We start from the raw sequence: 18,955 nt of genomic DNA, 5'->3' as shown, positions 1-18,955 counted from the left end.
CAATAATGAGGAAGAAAAGATAATACAATATGGGGAAAAAATTCATGACTACATGTAGCTGAGTAATGGGCAACAGAATCACCAGTCATGCCATGCACTGCTAATTGTGTGTAAATGACTCATTTAATGAAAGGGGTGTGTTCAAATTAATAGCAGTGTGGAGTTCAATTAGTGAGGTCATTCATTCTGTGAAGAAATGGGTGTCAATTATGGCCTTTCTTTAAAGAAGGAGGGTGGCCAATGTTGTACCTGCTGGTTTTAGCCCTTGCTCACTGAGTAAAATGGGTTGTTCCAGGCATTGTACCAAAGGAGAAGGAACTTTGGTCAAGAAGTTAATTGGAGAGGGGAAAACAAAGAATTGCAGAAAATAATTGGCTGCTCAGCTAAAATGATCTCCAATGTTTTAAAATGGCAAACAAAACCCAAAACACAGTAAGAAAAGAAATACTACCATCTGCATAGATCACAGAATAACAAGAATGACGAAGAAGCATCCAATGATCAGCTCCAGGGAAATCAAAGATCTTCAGTTGCCTGTGAGTACTGCAACAATCAGAAAACGCCTACATGAAGCCAAACTATTTGCAAGAAACCCTCATAAAGTACCACTGCTGAAAAAAGGACATGTTGAAAAGGTTCCTTTGCCAAAGAACACAATGACTGGCCTAAAGAGAAGTGGCGCAACATTCTATGGACAGATGAGAGCAAGATTGTCCTTATTGGGTCTAAAGGCCACAGACAGTTTGTGAGATGACCCATTAACACTGAATTCAAGCCACAGTACACTGTGAAGACTGTAAAACATGGAGATGCAAGCATAATGGTTTGGGATGTTTCACATACTTTGGAGTCGGGCCCATTTATCGCATACCGGGCACCATGGACCAGTTTGAATATATCAAAATACTGAAAGAGGTCATGTTGCCTTATGCTGAAGACAAAATGCCCTTGATATGGGTGTTTCAGCAGTACAAGGACCCCAAACACACCAGCAAGCGGGCAACATCCTGGTTCCAGACAAATAAGATTGACGTTATGAAGTGGCCAGCTCAAGCCCAAACCTCAATCCGATTGAGAATTTGTGCAGTGACATGCAAAAATGCTGTTTTTGAAGCAAAACCTAAAAATGCAGAAGAACTGTGGAATGTAGTCCAGTCAGCTTGGGCTCCATGCCATGCAGATATAAACCAGTTATCAGAAATAAAGGTTATACAACTAAATATTAGTTCAGTGATTAACAGAAAAGCTAAATCTGTAAACAAATTTCAGTTTATACTGTACATATTAGAGTTTGTAAATGAAAATGTAGACACTGCTTTTTTTTGAACAGCTATTCTTTTTTTCCTTCATTTTCAGTTTAAACATGTATATTTTGTTCATGTTTTCATTTGGAATTAAATGTGCAGTGCTCCCAGTGCCTTTATGTACATAGAAATAAATGCTATTGAGGATTGAGCTTTTTCTCAGTTGCTTTAAACACACTGCAATTATTTTGCACATAACTGTAGGTGATATGAGAATGCCAGGCTAACCTGGTTCCACTTGGCTCTAGGCTTTCATCAAACTGAATTCAAGCTACATCACCAAATACACACATACATATTCACGGCTATAAAAAGTAGTTGACAACATAATTTTGGCGACTTATATTACACATTCTGCTGTTGAATACCCTACTTAATAAAATGTTGCACTGCAGAAAGGGCATAGCATGCTGTGACAAGCAATAAGCACTCATGAAAGAAAGACAAAGTTTACTATGGCATCAATGCTAATGATGGATCTGTGTCCAGCGAAGTTTCACTTTTCCTCCACTTTCTTTCATTACTGTGCTTAGGGAAAGGTCTACATTGTTATTGGATTAGTATAAGTTAGACGGTAAAAGCCTTCCTATATGTCCCGGAAAATTAACCAAACAGAAGGGTAGCATGTAGGAATGCTGTGAAAATGAGGGGGCATAATATTCCAAGTGAAGGGGGCACAAGTATACTCTACACAAGCAAATGTTTGATCAAAAAATAGAAAGGCATCTGTAGTAAATTAGTGTTGGTTGATGCTCAGCGATTTGCTGCATTGTTTCTCTGATGTTCCATGGTGCACGTCTCAGCACAGTGCTGAAGGTTGTCAGTGTGTTGTCATTGTTTGGTATGTGCATAACTGTTCTGACATATAGTTACCCACATAATAACTCCATGCTGTCTTTCAAACTTCTAACAGCACCTGTCAGCTGAGATGACACAACATACATGTGTATATGTGTGTGCATGGGTGTTTCAGGGGGAGAGGTGTGCTGGTTCACAGGGAGGGATAATCACATGTGGAAGCTGTTAGCTGCTGTCAACACCAAGTTAACAGAGAAAGAGAGAGGGATAGATCAGAATCAGACGGTGGTCTCTTGTCCTATGACCATGACTCAAATGTAAGTTACACAATGATGAAAAATACAGATTTTAACACAAAATAATTTTTGCTGGTAATGCACTGCTCCTGACAACTATATAGGAATATTTCTGCCTAGAGATGGCACAAGATTACTGTCAGTAAAGAAAGTCTGAAATATTTATTAATTATTATATAATAGTTAATTATATAATAGTTAATTGTCAGTCAATACCAATACCAGTCCATTTTTTCTATTAAATTACTAGTCTTCATAATGAGTTATTTAAAGCTGGAACTAGTCAGAGCAACATTTTGGTACTGAGGAGGACGTCATCTTGTACATCTTTCTGCAAAGAATGCTTTAGGAAGTAGCACTTGGACGATTGTAAGACGTGTTATTATTTTTCAAAAGGTCAGTTGTATTGTTTGAACCCCGAAGGTTGCAGTCAACACACCAGCATATTCAACATACAATACACTCACCATATGTGGTATAACTTAATGAAACTTCAGAATATCGTAATACTTTTGTTTTTCTGTGGTTTGAGTAGTTGGAACAAAAAAAAGCCACACTAGTGCCACACTTCATCAAAAACCATGAGTACAATGATTGTTATTCAGTGTTTCACATACCATGCTATCTAATTAAACAGGCCTAATTTAGCTCTTTTTGTAACGAAGCATGTAGTTTTGTCAGTTTTCCTTTAAATACTGACAATATCCATGATGTACTCAGAAAAATGTATCACTATTCATCACAATAATGATTAAATATCGTCAAATTGTCCCTTACTTCCAGCCTCAACCTAACCCACACCAGCATGTTCAGTGTCATACGACACATTCTCAACACAAACCACACCACTGTTGTTTCATTCAAAGTCTTATTTAAAACATCATGAGAATACTGATTGAATCATGAATAAATTGAATAGAATTAAAAGTAATAATAGGTATGATAAAGTCTAAAATAAGAATATTACATGCGCTTGCATAAGCTTGGATGTAGTGTAATTGGTATGGCCCACACTGGGGGCAGGCTCTGACCGCAACCCGAAATGATTCAGGCTGTTGCCATGTTTATGTGTATGTTTATGCTGGAGAGAGAGAATGAATGATGAGGTGAGATGTCAAGCCAGAGAGAGAGTTTTCGGTCATATGGAGCATAGATTTAATTGGCTGATGAATTCCATTCCTGACGTGTTGAAGTCTTGAGAAGTGGAGGAGTATGGAGAGAGGGAGGGAGAAGGGTGAAAAGATAAGGAGCAAGAGAGAAGCAGATGTAGAAGAAGGAGAAAAGTGTATGAGTGTTTGCCGTAGGGCACAGGGGCTTTCCCCGTGTTCATCATAAATCTCACCACTGACAGCTCCAAGTTACCATGGATATGCTCAGTAAATGCTATCATTCTATTTTTTTCTCAACATGACTCCTGATCCCCATGCACATGGGGAAAACAATAAATTAAGACACCTACAAATCCTTGCAGCAGCCACAAACTGTTCTCAGTGAACAGCTTGGACTATCTTTAATTACATGTACTATGCATGGGTAATGGAATACTCAGTTAACCCTTTCAGATGCCAGTATTTCAATGCTGAAATCACCATTTGGTTTTGTTATGCTACATAACAAAGGCAGAGAGAAAATGTGCAGGCTGACAGCTTTTTTTTTTTTTTTTTAAACAAGGTTACAGCATGTGAGTATATTATATGCATAGGTTAGATTCTTCTTCTTGTGGTTAAATGAAAATCGGTTAATTAACTCAGATTTTACGAATATTCATAAGTTAAAATTAGTGATTGATGCTCATCCCCACTATGCAGCTTAAAGTTTAGTTTTCTTTTTATACTGCTGAATAAGGCTGCAACAAACGACTAATTTGATCGTCGAATAATCAATCGATTCCTGAAATGAATAATTGATTATTCGGATTATGAATCACTACATTACCAAATAACGTATGTAGCCATTAGCTTTTAAATTTTGTTGTATGCATTTACTAACAATGAAGACAGATGGATAACATTCAAGAATTCACTATTTTAATCAACTTTCCTGCTAATACAAAAGACAAGAAAAGACCTCCAATATATTTTTCCAACCAAGAATGTTCAAACCAAGTATATGCAAAGTAGCAGCAAGAAAATACAACAAAACTAAATCGTTTTCCTTTAATCGAGTACATTTTTAAAAATTCTAAATTTAAATGTTACATTTAAACAGTGCAGTCTATGATCTGTGCATTCTGCTGTCTCTCTAAGCTCTGCTGCAACTAAATTTTACAATCACAGATCTTTAATGAAACCGAGTCTCTGTCCTCCTTAGCGGATATTCACCACTGCAGAGGAGACGCGGAGCGGAAAGTGGCGAACAGTTAAATGAACGATTTTGTGTAAACGCTTCATTTCAGCGGTAACCCTTTGTCCAGCTACCCTGTGTGTTCACGGCGAGCCACCACCTAAACCTCTTAGCGACTGCAGGCAACAGAAAACAGTTTGGATCTCCTGTGTTCGCAGTTTGACCGCACCGGCGGCCTCGGCGTTAAGACAAACGTTATCGTCTGAAAAGTGAACATTGTCGTTGTGAATAACAGTTACTTGCGTCTCTGTTCCAGTCCCAGGAGCTATTACAGCGAACAGCATTTCGAAATAGAGCATGTTACAGCGCAGCTCGCATCATGAAGTAGGACGGAATTTAATATTAACATTAGCTAACTAGCTCGCTAACACACCTATCGTCGCGTCCCAAACCTCACGCGGCGTATCTTACCGAGATGAATCTTCTTCAGTGAGCCAGAGTTTCCTCTTCAGACGCAGCTTAGCTGAGCTTTACAAACACCACAAATGACCAGTCCCTTTTCGGAGTTTAGCTTTTTACGATTTTATTATTGACGCACCCGTCGCGCTGTTGTTAACTCTCCGGTGAGCTGTAATGTCAAAACGTTCCTACTGAACGCGAGAAAGACGTGTAATGACGTCACCAACCAATCGACAACTAAATTAGTTGCCAACTAATTTGACCGTCGATTTTAGTCGACTAAGTCGAATAATCGCCGAACCCCTCCTGCTAAATCTCTTGTTCAAAGTTATAAGAATTTGATGAATGGACTTCATATGCTGGTCGTCACTGTGAGGAGAATGTTTGCTGGTTACAGAAGCCAAGCTTGTTGTGATTTCCTAACTGGTTTGGGCTGTGTTACTGTGTAACTCGTTAGATTTTGTTAGAGGTAACGACTTTTGATGGAGATACATCTTCTAAATTAAACACTGTAAAGACTTTTTTAACATGTGCATATCACCTGATGTTGAAATATTACTCATTATGGTAATTTATTTTGTTAATTATTTTGGTATGCGGTTGCTGTATCATTGCTCTAATTGCAATTGTTGGTATTAGTCTATGCATTTCACAGTCTAAAAGCAGCTTAAGCTTACATGTTTTGTAAGGCCTTGAGAGTAATTTCATGCTAATGTTCTCCACAATCACATTCACCCCATAGTGGTGACGATCACTGTAGGCTACTGATTGGCGGGCAATGCAGCTGAGTGGGACTATAAACAACTTGCTCCATAGATGGCATCAGTCCAGGATGAAGTCATGTTTTGTGTGTTAACTGATTCACGCTACTCCCCCTTTCTCATTGTTGATCTCTTTTCATATTCTCTCTCTCTTTTTATATTCTCTCTCTCTCTCATTTTTTTTCTGTTGTCTGTCCACCCGCACAGGTCTCAAATACCATAGATCTTCTGCTTGTCTTGTATCAGACACTGACTCTGAATATATTTTCCATGTCATTTTAAAAGGAGTGTGCCAGTGTTGAGAAACCAAGTCATCGGTATTAGCTCATGCCAGGTTTCTCTTGTTTTGTCACTGTATTTCTCATATGGCAATGAATCCTGGATTAACCCACTCTCATGCTTATGTGTTCTGGTATGATTCATGTTGTTCATCAAATGAGAAGTTAGCAGAAGTTATCAGAATACCACACTGGTATATTTACAAGTGAAATCTTAAAGTTGGTCAATATATCTATTACTCCTTTTGAGATGGTTTTAATTTCTTTTCTAAGCATTTTTTACTTATATTTTGACTTATTTTTCACTTACTATTAAATTAATTTCAGTGTGTTGGTAGAAAATTTTCTGCTAGTATAACGAGAAACTTACATATGTCTGAAAATAAATTAAATAATCTTATAAACTAACAGTCTCTATGTGAAATACTACAATACTGACACTCTATTTGCGGTACAAATAGGTAAACAGGTATATATGCAGATATGTATAGGCTTATTGATAAAACCCTGCTCTTGATGGAAATACTGGCATTACAGTAGTGGGACATACAACTGCACATAATAAAAGCAAATATTAAACAAAAATAAAAAAGTATAAGTAATTTTACAAACATATGTAGTACAAATAATGGTGATAGAATTTAACATATTCATGCAATGCCCTGGGCCATCGAGTACAAATCTGGAAGCAAACCAGTGGTGTTTTAAAATACCTCACAGGATATCAACTATGTTTTTGAAAACTTCTGTTAAAAAAAATCTGTTTACTTTCTATTGCTTTAATGTTTGTTCGCATTTATCTTAATGTTATATTGTGTTGCACTGGCAGTTGCTATTTCTTTCATTTAGGTGTCTTAAGACTTTTTTTTTTAAATAAAAAGAACAATATGTGAGAACAGTATATAAAAGAAACAATATAAATATAAAGCTGTACATAAGGATTTCAAGTGGAATTAGCATTAAAAAGCAGTGTTGGTTGGTGACTTGAGGTAATTCTTCTAGCTTACTAGATTTAGGTGCAGTTGTTTCACTAACTGTATTACAAATTTCTCCTTCAGAACAATCAAATCAATAGAAATAAAAAAAAAAGTAATGGGATTTTTGATTGTTTATTTCAGATCTCTTTTGACCTGGCGGAGTACACTGCTGATGTTGATGGCGTGGGCACATTGCGTTTGCTGGATGCAATAAAGACTTGTGGGTTAACTGACAATGTGCGGTTTTACCAGGCCTCCACCAGTGAGCTGTACGGCAAAGTGCAGGAGATTCCACAGAAAGAGACCACTCCCTTCTACCCTCGCTCTCCTTATGGTTGGCACAAACACACATTCTAAGACCCTTATCTCTGCTTATGTCAGATCTTATCTGGTGATGTTTGGTTCACATAATAATCCTGTTCGATTTTGATACGGAGAAAAATGTTTTTCTCTCTGTCTCGCTCGCTCTCTTTCGCTCTCTGTCTCTCTCTCTGTCTCAGGTGCTGCTAAACTCTATGCATACTGGATAGTGGTGAACTTCAGGGAGGCATATAATCTGTTTGCTGTGAATGGAATTCTTTTCAATCATGAGAGCCCTCGAAGAGGTAAGAGTTTAGGCCACAAGCAGGACACACACAGGCAAAAGGTAATTGCTTTAAGAGGGTGTAATAAGCGGTGATGTGTGGTTTGCTTTAAAGAGCAACACCTAGAACCATGCACACCTAAGGCATGCTGTTGTGTTGTGGTTTTAGCATCGTTACCACAATATGAGTTTCTGCGATAGAACATATTGTTAAGGGCTGTGATGACCAAAGGAATCAAATTATATCACGTACACAGTGTCAGAGTGACTTAATGGGATTGACAGGAACATAGCACTAGACTCAGCAAATGCTGGGCTGTGCTGCCGCACGTGCAGGGTGAGTAACTTAATGTTCAGTTTTGCAAAACAAACCCATGTGAGTGAGAACTAACTGTTCTCACTCAGTGTCATTTAAGTGTAAAACAGCAATGGCTATTGTCACAACAATCCTGCATCACCAGCTTTTAAAAAAAAACTAAATATATATTTATTAATTTTTAAATATTTTTGTGTACAAAAGTGCTTTTTACAGTAAGGAAAAATGTGCTTACATTTCTGAATTTAGTTGCTATTAGAATGATTTCTTTTGCACAATATTGGATAGTGCTTTGCAAAAAATGCTAAATTACAATTGTTTTGGTTGGTTAATGATTAGATATATTTCTATTTAAACAACAAGATCAAAAAGAGATGATGACTATGTTCTAGTCTTTCTTTTATAGAGTTAAAGACGGGACATAAGCAGTAGAGTGAAAGAGAAGGAGATTCAGATGAGAAAACGAGAAGGAGACAGTTAGACAGACAGACCTTGGCATGTGTGCGCACATAGAAAGAAATGTTAGATATGCACAAAGAGAAAAGGAACGAGCACAAACACATGGAGAGAAGGTAGATGAGAGAGAGAGAGAGAGAGAGAGACAGAGAGAGAGAGAAAAGAAAAGCAAAGTGTGTCTAGGCCTAAGGGAAGGCTAAGGCTCTGTTAATTTCCTGTCCGTGGTGAGACAGACACCGATTCCAGGACCAGACTGCCGAGTTAATTTCATTTGGAATTCTGTTGGGTCTTTTCACCCCTTAACAGTAAACACGCTTCCACTTCCATCAATAAACAGTCTTTTCCCCTGGCCCAGGCTAGAGGTGGGCTTTGGAAAGAAAACAACCACATGCAGCATTTTGCCTATGGTATGCTACTGTGTGTGTGTGTGTGTGTGTGTGTGTGTGTGTGAGTGTGTGTGTGAGTGTGTGTGTGAGTGTGTGTGTGTGTGTGTGTGTGTGTGTGTGTGTGTGTGTGTGTGTGTGTGTGTGTGTGTGTGTGTTTGTTTCCTTTTTTTTTTTTTTTTTTTCTTCTTTATCTTGATTAGATAGGCCTCTGTCACAAGTAAAAGCAGCTCTGCTTTTTTATGTCTTTTATGGTTTACCTGTATTAAAATTAGAGCTGCTACTCTCAATTACATTAGTGATTTAGTAATCCATCAATTAATAGAAATAAAAATAGGCTTAAACTGATCTAAACGGAACAATAGCATGTCTTAGTCTGCGTAAAATATGGTACAGAAAAAGGAAAAAAGTGTGTGAAAAGATGTATCCAAACTATATGACAAAGAAGCATAGACATCTGTGTCTGTCAGGCTATTGTTGTCAATTCTGTAAGTCATTTTTATTGCCTGTTTGAGAAATTCAGAGAAGTCTTTCTTTCTATCAAAACGTCTTCTTCAAGCCAGTCATTTTGGAAAAGTTGTCAGGCCTTGCATGTCGTTATGTAGCAGTGTTTAATGCAACTTCACTTCAGTAGCCCAAGTACCATTGCTACAATGCTAATTTCTCCTAGTGCTTTTTTTTGAAATATCAATTTTATTTTGGTACCACACTAGCAGTGTTGTTCACTTCTCACACAGTCTGTAATTGAACTCCGTTTCTTGAAAAGTTGGGGTGCTGTGCTAAATGTGAATGAAAACCGAATGCAGTCATGTGCAAATCATTCAAACCCCTTATTCAATCAAAATAGTAACTTAATTTAGATAATTAAAAAAAGTTTTGAATTTGATGCCAGTAACATGTTTCAAAAAGGTTGGGACAGGGTCGTGTTTATCACGGTGTTACATTACCTGTTTTACCAAGTGTAGCAGTTTTGACTGTGAAATACTTTCCCTTTCTTGCTTGATGTAGAATTTCAGCTACTTAACAGTTCGATCCTCTTTAGCCCAGAGAACGCAACGTCCATGATTCCCCAAAAAAATGTGAATTAGTGAATCCTAATTGAATATTTTTTGAATATTTTATATTATTTTTGCTACTTTTGTGTAAGATGTCTACTGAGCTGGTCAGTTTAGACCTTAAACAAAACCAGTTACTTCATATACATTTTAGTTCATATACATCCTGAACATGTGGAGTGATTCTTAACATAGATTTATAATGAACATAGGATACCCTGTTTTTCATTCAAATTGCAAGTTAATCACTATTAAAGATGATTACTCATATAAAATTAATGACCAAAAAAAATAATCGATAGCTTGATATAAAAAATCTCATATATATATATATATATATATATATATATATATATATATATATAAATTCTTAAAATTCTAAAGTAGCATGAGTACCACCATTTCAATATTGTTGATTTCTACTAGTGCTGATATATGTTATAAACACTGCTACAGTAAAAAAAAAAAAACAGCATGATAAATGCATGTTTTTATGCAATTTTTGCCACATTTTTTGCCATTTTCATTTATGTGTAAAACATTTTCAAATGCTTCCTTTTTATTTTCTTCTTTTTATTTTCATCCTTGAATTTGTAGGTTGTGTTAATTTTATTTACACACAAACAAAAAAAGATTATTTAAATCAAAAAAATCATTAAAATTACTAGGCTACTGGATTACTGCTATAGTTGATGATGACAGTTTAGTGTGTGAAATCCTCTCAGTGTTTGCTTTCTCATGTTTGTTTTTGATGAAAGAAGAACACTTGAGAGTTCAAAGCTCTTTAGATGAAGGAGACGGTACCTTTATGAATGTGGTGTTAGACTTCTCACCTGTCCTATATACACAAAGCTAAACATGTCCCTCTCCACTCCACCTCACACACCTGTGTTTGTGTTAACTCTGTTGTCATGGCAGCACAAAAGCTGAATGACACAGATGCTCTTTTAGTGTTCAAAATGAAGTGTTTTAATAGTTTCTAATGACAGGTGAAAACAATACATGATTTTTTAAATGACTTTTTGATAGTCAGTGTTGAGAGAGAAATTAAGTATATATTCATACCTTGGAACTCCTGGTCTGAGTGCCCCGTTCTCACCCTCTCTCGCTCTCTCGCTCTCTCTCTCTCTCTCTCTCTCTCTCTCTCTCTCACACTCACACACCCACATATACATACGTGCATATATATTGCTGCTGTTGGAATAAAACGTTGTATCTCCATTTTTGTCATTTTCAGTTTTTGACATAATTTGAAAATGCCTGTGGTGCTATATATTATGGTGCTATAACTTTGCTTGGAAAAAAGTCTTGTTTCATAGACTTACATTAAAAGTAGAGTATGTTTTTTCTATAAATCTATAAATATTTTCTATATATCTATAAATATGTATAATATGTATAGTGTGTGTGTGTGTGTGTGTGTGTGTGTGTGTATCAAACCCCACTTGTGATGTATCGGCACTCAAATCTTTCAAATGTTTAAGCCACCTTTGGGCCAAAAGAGTTTCAACAGGTGCTTTTAACAATAGTTCAGAAAAAAAAAAGTCAACTCATTGACACGAAACCTACTCTTCATATGACACTTTAGTAAACTGTCTTCATAAAGATGTATATATTTAAGACGTATTTTATATATATATATATATATATATATATATATATATATATATATATATATATATATATATATATATATATATATATAAATACACACACACACACACCCCTACACTTACCTGCAGACCTGGCCATTTTTCCTGAAACTGTGCTGTGATATTTTTTAATCTTTCTGAAAATGTGCCCATGAGTAGGGCTGTTTGGCCAGGCAGAGACAAGGCTGCGGTCAGCTCCCTGGGACTCTGCTCCTCTTCACAATTTTCCTCCACACGCAGTAAGACGCCATAATTACGCTCAAACTTGAAACACGAGCCAGTGTGTAGAGACGGCCCATCGTGGGCTTTCAAACACACGCTAACATGGCACACAGCTAATCCATTATTGCGGGCCAGTCGCTAAAAATGTGAGAAGAAATCTGATCTCCTGGTCCCCAGTGCGGTTTGCCTGTGTCGGTTTGAGTAACTCCAGTATTTACAGTGCTGTGTTTCAAACTGCATTTCTGGTGCCAAGCTCACACACCTGGCCATGAGCGTGTGTAGAAGGAACCCTTTGTAATGAAACATTTTGGAGCAGAGGCAGTGACCGCTGAGACTCCACCACTTCTTCGAACAACTATTATATGTGCATGCTAAAACATATATACACTGCCTGTCAAATGTTTGGGGACACCCACTTTAACATTTAATTTGAGTTTTTATGCAATACCTTTACATATTTATATGCTAACCATGTTTATTCTGAGGCAAACAATGTCACACATATTAGTGAGCAAATTGGTGAGGGTCAAACGCCAACCCCACTTGTGATGTATCGGCACTCAAATCTTTCAAATGTTTAAGCCACCTTTGGGCCAAAAGAGTTTCAACAGGTGCTTTTAACAATAGTTCAGAAAAGAAAAATGTCAACTCATTGACACGAAACCTACTCTTCATATGACACTTTAATGAGCTGAGTGTTGAACAGTATACTCAAAGCAGGTATTTTAATTGAAAAGCAACAGTGCAAAACAAACATTGCTTGGAAAATTTCAATAGAAGACAAGATGTTTCCAAACTTGGAGGGCAGTGTGCATTCGAACAAAATCACGCATGAGCTCTTAGACTATGAAGGCAGTGCTTTTTCTGTGACTTCTATCTCCATTTGTTCACTTCTTTATAATTGGTTTATTAACAGATTGGCATATCAGTGTTATGCTGAAAAATACTGTACAAGTTGGCTTACATTACATACATTTGAGTTCATATTCATATGTATATGACCAGGATTTAAAGGAAGTTCTGTATTTAAAATGGCTTGAGCATATATATTAATGGACCTACTTAATGAGAATGTAGCCCTGACCTGAGACCCTACATTACAGGCAGCAGACAGGTGTGGTGGAGTGGAGTTACTGCATTAAAACTCCAACCTCTCTCTGGTTTTAAATGCTGCACAGCCCAGTAGGTCCTCAGAACATCCAAGGTTTCCCACAGATCAAGTGTGTGTGTGTTTCTTTGGCAGCTTTGCAGGACTTTGGCCTGGCTCTCAGTGCCTCCAGGGTGGTCTACTGACTAGACAAGAGTTTCATTTTATCCCTCTGTGCGCCTATGTGTGACTAAATAACTGACTGACTGACATGGGGCTGGATTTATTTTGGCATCACAAGATTTAAAGTGACATTTTACATCAGGAAGGAGAAGTAAAGAGACACAAAGAGAAAATGAGAGAAATCAATTGAGACAAAGAGAAAAGAGATGTACGATGCAGTGAGCAAAAATGAAGCCGAATCCCTCATGTTTGTTTGATGGTCTACATCTACATTCACGAATACTAGAAGAGCCCACAAAATAATTTTTTTTTGCATGTGTTTTGCAGGTGCCAACTTTGTGACACGGAAAATCAGTCGGTCAGTGGCAAAGATCCACCTTGGCCAATTGAAGTGCTTCAGCTTGGGTAATCTAGACTCCAAGAGAGACTGGGGCCATGCCAGAGACTACGTGGAGGTACTCTCTCACTCTCTCTCCCTCGCTCTCTCACTCTCTCTATCCCTCTCTCTCGCTCTCCCTCTTCATCCTCTCTTGGTGTGTCGTTTATAGTGAACTTTTGTTTTCTCTTCTTATTTGCATATGCACACTGTCTAAAGCATTCCTTTTGGTTTAGGAATGCCCCTTTTGCCTGACAGTGAAGTTATCAAAATTTTTTGATGTGTGATAATATCAATCATATCCCTATCGGCAGATATTTCGCTTGAAAAAAGTATTAGTATCAGATAAATGTTTAAATCTGGCCAAATATTTGTAACAAAATTAGTTTTTATACCATTACTTGTTATTTGTATTTATCGTACTCCAGTATAGTAGACTGTTTAGGTAATGCTGGGCTACTGCACTAAAATGTTTACACTCAACTCATGATTTCCTTAATCGTGTATCCCGCTCATTTGTACACATGCATAAAAAATGCTGGTGAGGGTGCACCTTGAGAGGCATACAGCCTTTCCCTTGGAAGTCAGGCCCAAATCTAATGTAATGAAAAATGTTACAAAATGTAATTTGTCTTCTGCTCTTATAGCACAGGATGAACCCAAAGGTGTGGAGTTCTTCTATTCCCGTATTTTTTTTTTTATCCTCCCACCATAAACAAATAAAAGAGACAGCCAAAGCTCTCTTTAGTTCATCTTCAGTTTTCAGTGGTTGCTATCACCATTTACACAGCTGTCATCACTGTCACTGTTTTACAGCAGTTCTGCAAAAAGACATAGAGAGAGCTCTTTTTTCTGTGGAGACATGTAAAACATTATTAGCCTTCTCGACTCTTTCTGCAGATTGTGGGAACATAGCTAACTGTAGACTGAAGTTGACTGTGGTAAAGAAAAGGTGCAATGCTATAAAAAAAAATAACGAGAAAATTTCAGTCCATAAGCATGACCCTACAATCTACTGGAAACTCTGGTTAATTAGCCTTTACCCACTGTGGTATACTGTCCCCTGTTACAGTAACTAGACAGTTAAATGTAGGGTCAGCAATCATGTAAAATAAAATTTTTCCCCTCAAGTTTCAGTCCATTTTTGATTTAAAGGATATAAATGCTTGTATTGGCCTTGTTAGGATATTCCGTATGACCCTCACAGAACATCTCAGGTACAGAGCGGTCAAAATTGAAAACTGAGTTTTACATGAGGGAATGTAGCTGCTGACTCGCTGTGCTTCGTGATCGCTCTTTGCTGGTACATTCCTACGTGTCTCGCTCTGATGTCATTTGTCAACAAATAAGATCTTTGGTTTGTTTCATGCATGTGTCTCCACCATGAACATGAGCTTACCCAACCCAAAAGTGATTTTTCATGTTGCTGTTCCAATGTTGCATTTTACTTGCATACATATGTATGTGTGTGTGTGTGTGTGTGTGTGTGTATATGTATGTGTGTGTGTGTGTGTGTGTGTGTGTGTGTGTATGTGTATATATATATAATATAAATAAATAAGATTTTGAATGGGATTAATGTGGTATTTGTAATAAAATAGAAATACAATTCAGTGGTAGGAGTTTGAGACGTTTTGTTAAAGTTTCAATCTTTAAGTTTACCATGCTGATCCTATTTAATTAAGCATGGTGTGCTTATTTATATTTAAATAACACTTTGAACTACAAAACATTTAATCAGGACAGTAAAAAGTTCGTTCGGGACAGTGAACTTTCAGGGTAGTAAGGAAAACGATTAACGTTGAACCCTGCCATGCTCAGACATGCTACATACCTAGAAACTAATATATATGCTTACAAATTTATTTTATTTACATTTTTGTCTTTCATTTTCCCATCTGTTTAAAACATGAAGTCAGCCTTATAATTACAGCAGTGTCACCAGTGTACAAAGGGTTACTACTTGTTTTTAAAATAATCTTAATACAGTTTTGACCAAGCTAATAGTCTCCCTTTATTGCCTCTGTCTTTGGTTAAACAGTGGTTTCAGTGAATGTCATGTGGATGTTAAAGCCCTGGGCTTCAGCACTAGCTGTGTGGGAGGTATGGAAGGCATTTAGGAAAATGGAGGTGTTTTGTACTGACTGTGGCTCTCTGTGAGACATATGAAGTCTTCTGAGTCACTGAGCTCTAAAATAGCAGCAGAGAAAAATGGAGCCATTACTGTCAAACCAGCAACTACAGCAAGTGAGCACAGTGTAACTGTGGTGCATGAAGAATGTGTGTGTGTGTGTGTGTGTGTTGTGAGAGAGAGTGAATGAGTGAGTGAGGACTTGGAGCAGAACAGGCAGGCCTCCTGAGAGTGTGTTTGTCTAAACTCTTGAACTTATGCATAGTTTTGATTGGTCTCTATTTGTATGAAGTATTGACCTCTTTGAAACTTGAATATTTTTGAATATTCAAAGTCCTCCAACATACACACACACACTCTCACATTTAAATGGCCCAAGCAGTAAAGTTCAAGTCTCACAGTCTGGAACTAATGTGTGAGATTTTTACTTTCTGCGCACATTTTTAGATAGAAAATAGTAAACAAGAACATAATATGCTTGATGAAAAGGAAAAAAAAAGAGTAATTTCCATAACCCAGCGTTGGATCACAAAATAACAGAACACACGCTAGGTTAAACGGCTCCAGCATCGCTAGGTCATAAATGATAGTTACTTTGTATATGGTTACTTTAATCCAGCACTGAGAGAAATAACACAATAACCCTTTAATTATTAAATATATATTATATATGATTTTCATTTTCTTTTTCATTTTCAGCTGATGTACTATCTGGTCCACTTGAAACTTACTTTTGCTTTCTGGTGAATACATTCAGGCAACATGATAGTATAACATTCCCCCTGCCTTTCTATTCCCGTTTTCAGTGTTTTAATTCATGCGATATATTGCAAGTGTGTCTTCACATACCGTGCTTGAGAAAAGTGTGTGTGTGTGTGTGGTGCCAAGGATGGAATTTGCTGTTTTTCAGGGGTGGGGAGGTTGGTTGGTGGGCTTTTAGGGTTTAAACTCCAGTGGCCAGCATCCAGCCAGGGAAATAAACACAGCTGTGAGTTGAGGCCACCTTAATCTAAGTAAGTGTGTGTGTGTGTGTGTGTGTGTGAGAGTGTGTGCGTGTGTGTGTGTGTGTGTGTGAGAGAGAGTATATGTGTGTGTGTGTGTGTGTGTGTGCGTACGCGTGTGTGTGCTGCGTCCTCTGATTTGGGAAAACTTTAAGGTCATAGTAGTGTATGATGAGAACAGGACTTGTTTTAAGGTTAGTTTAGTGATACATTTCACCTTTTCACACAACACCACCAAAGACATAGAAGGTAATGTGATAGTATATGTATACATACGGCTCTCTGCAAAAATCAAAGACAAAATGGCTGTTATGTCCAAGTTATGAAAATGGTTTCATTTTCTGCTTCTCACAATCCAGGTATTCACAAACATATGCAGTAATGTTGAGGTGGAATGATGGACAGAAACACCTGTGGATATTCTTAAAACCTGAAGCAAAAATGCAGCTTAATTTTTTCCTTTCTCAGAGGAAACTTGGTAGTGCTGCACATCTCAAGGTGCCAACATTTGAGGTGTACCAGGTCTTACCCGGTTGTTATGAGTCCCATTTTCACTGAGTTTTATAGATTTTTTTTAAAGTTTTGGAAACGTACTTTTCCCTTTTTTTATGCAATAGGTTATGTCGTATTTCAAACAAGAAAGCAGAAAATCAATTCATTGAGACATGTCATGGATCTTTGAAACACCAAGAGTTCTAATTCTTTCTGGCGCTATTTCAACTTTAAAAACCAGTAGTGAGTAACTTTTGAGCTTGAGCTGTATCCATCATTAATTAAGAGCCAGAGAGCAAGACATTTTAGCCACTTTAGGTTTGTACTTTAATAGCTGTATACAATGCACAAAGAAAGACAATTAAATTATTAATTGCAATTATTTTTATGGCAAATAATCACACCTGATCCAACATGCCTAATTGTTGATTTAATATCAGATGAAGCAGGTGTGTTATTAGGATCATTGGTACGTGTTTTTAAAAAAAAAAGAAAAAAAAAAGATTGTTACTCCTGACCCTGTGTGTGCGTGTGGCAGCTGCTTTCCCTGGGATTGACAAGGCCAAGCTCTTCCCTGCTGTGCTGAGGATGAAAGCACATGCTCTCATTTCTCTCTTTCTGTTTTTCTCTCCTCTCTTCACATGCCCTCTGTAACCAGAATCCTCAACTTTCCGAGTATCACACTGAGCTGAGGGAAAGAGAGGGAGACGGAGGGAAAAGAACAGAGGAGGAAGAGGGAAAAATAGTATTGGTGATAGAAACAGCGCAAGACAGGAGACACTGACATAGATTTATATACTGTGGCTCACACACAGCGTTGAACCTGACTGACCGTATGGTCACCTTTTACTTTGTCTCCCCCCTTTTTTGCGTCACAGACTGCCTTCTGTATCTCTTGACTCTCTTCACTTTATATTTCTTTTACTTCATCAGCAAGCTAAATTTTCATTACAGAGAGGTTACACACTCCCTGTCTCTCTCTCACATTTGCTTTCTCTCGCACGTCATCACTCAGTGTACTTGCATATTTTACTGACAACTCCTGTATTGAGTGGTACGGGCTTTGTCTTTCTGAAAGTTTTGAACCAAATTAAGGAAATCTTTCTCTATTCACCTGCATAGAGTGTCAGAAAAGAGTGTGTCTGTGTATGTGGGTTATCTCCAATTTTAATGGGTCTAGTTCATTGTCACTGCATTTTTCCATCACTCGATTCTGTCACAGGAGTACATATCAGGAGGGTGATTTTTTTTTTTTTTTTTTTTCTTTCATAGAAAATGGTTATGAATCACAAATCACACTCACAATGTTGGTCAGAAACATTGCGATTAGATTGTTTTCCCTCCAAATCATTCAGCCGTACTTCTGACTGATGGGTTTTATACATTGAAATGATTTAGAAAGGAAAAAAAAAACATTTATGAACTCTATATAACAGAACTCTGTGTGTGTATGTATGTGTGTGTGTGTGTGTGTGTGTGTGTGTATGTGTATATATATATATATATATATATATATATATTTTGCTGTTTTGTTTAAAATATAAACCACAGTTACAGCTTCACGTTAAGTTTGTCTTCCAATTTCCAGTAGTAACAAAAAGTATAGAGCCTGAGGACCTCAGACCTGCATGTCGCTGTCTCACTGCAGTGTAATTTATTGCCATAAAGCTGTGAATATCTTGGCTTGATTTATCACTTCTTACTCTGAAGCCATGTCAAAATCTCTCTCGTCACTGGGGTGATGCCTTCAAGGGTACATTTCAGTACCTTTCGTCAGGGAACATAATTGCACTATAATCCACTAAATTATATCTTTTAAGTTGTATTGACTCCACACACCCCGTGTCTTCTCCAGGCTTTTT

General features: G+C 37.4%; 1 protein-coding gene across 2 annotated transcripts in view; it reads left to right on the top strand.

Moving 5' to 3' along the window:
- The window catches only part of gmds (GDP-mannose 4,6-dehydratase), a 70,033-nt gene that overhangs the window by 15,439 nt on the left and 35,639 nt on the right, over positions 1-18,955 (top strand). For both annotated transcript variants that reach the window (XM_017682025.2, XM_017682016.2), the window contains 3 exons: positions 7,298-7,490; positions 7,657-7,761; positions 13,421-13,548. In XM_017682025.2, coding sequence (XP_017537514.1) covers positions 7,298-7,490; positions 7,657-7,761; positions 13,421-13,548 — 426 coding nt within the window. The remainder of the gene's footprint in view (positions 1-7,297; positions 7,491-7,656; positions 7,762-13,420; positions 13,549-18,955) is intronic.

Source organism: Pygocentrus nattereri, chromosome 4 (genome assembly GCF_015220715.1).
Source record: "Pygocentrus nattereri isolate fPygNat1 chromosome 4, fPygNat1.pri, whole genome shotgun sequence".
Taxonomy (NCBI): domain Eukaryota; kingdom Metazoa; phylum Chordata; class Actinopteri; order Characiformes; family Serrasalmidae; genus Pygocentrus; species Pygocentrus nattereri.
This window is presented reverse-complemented; position numbering and strand designations above follow the sequence as displayed.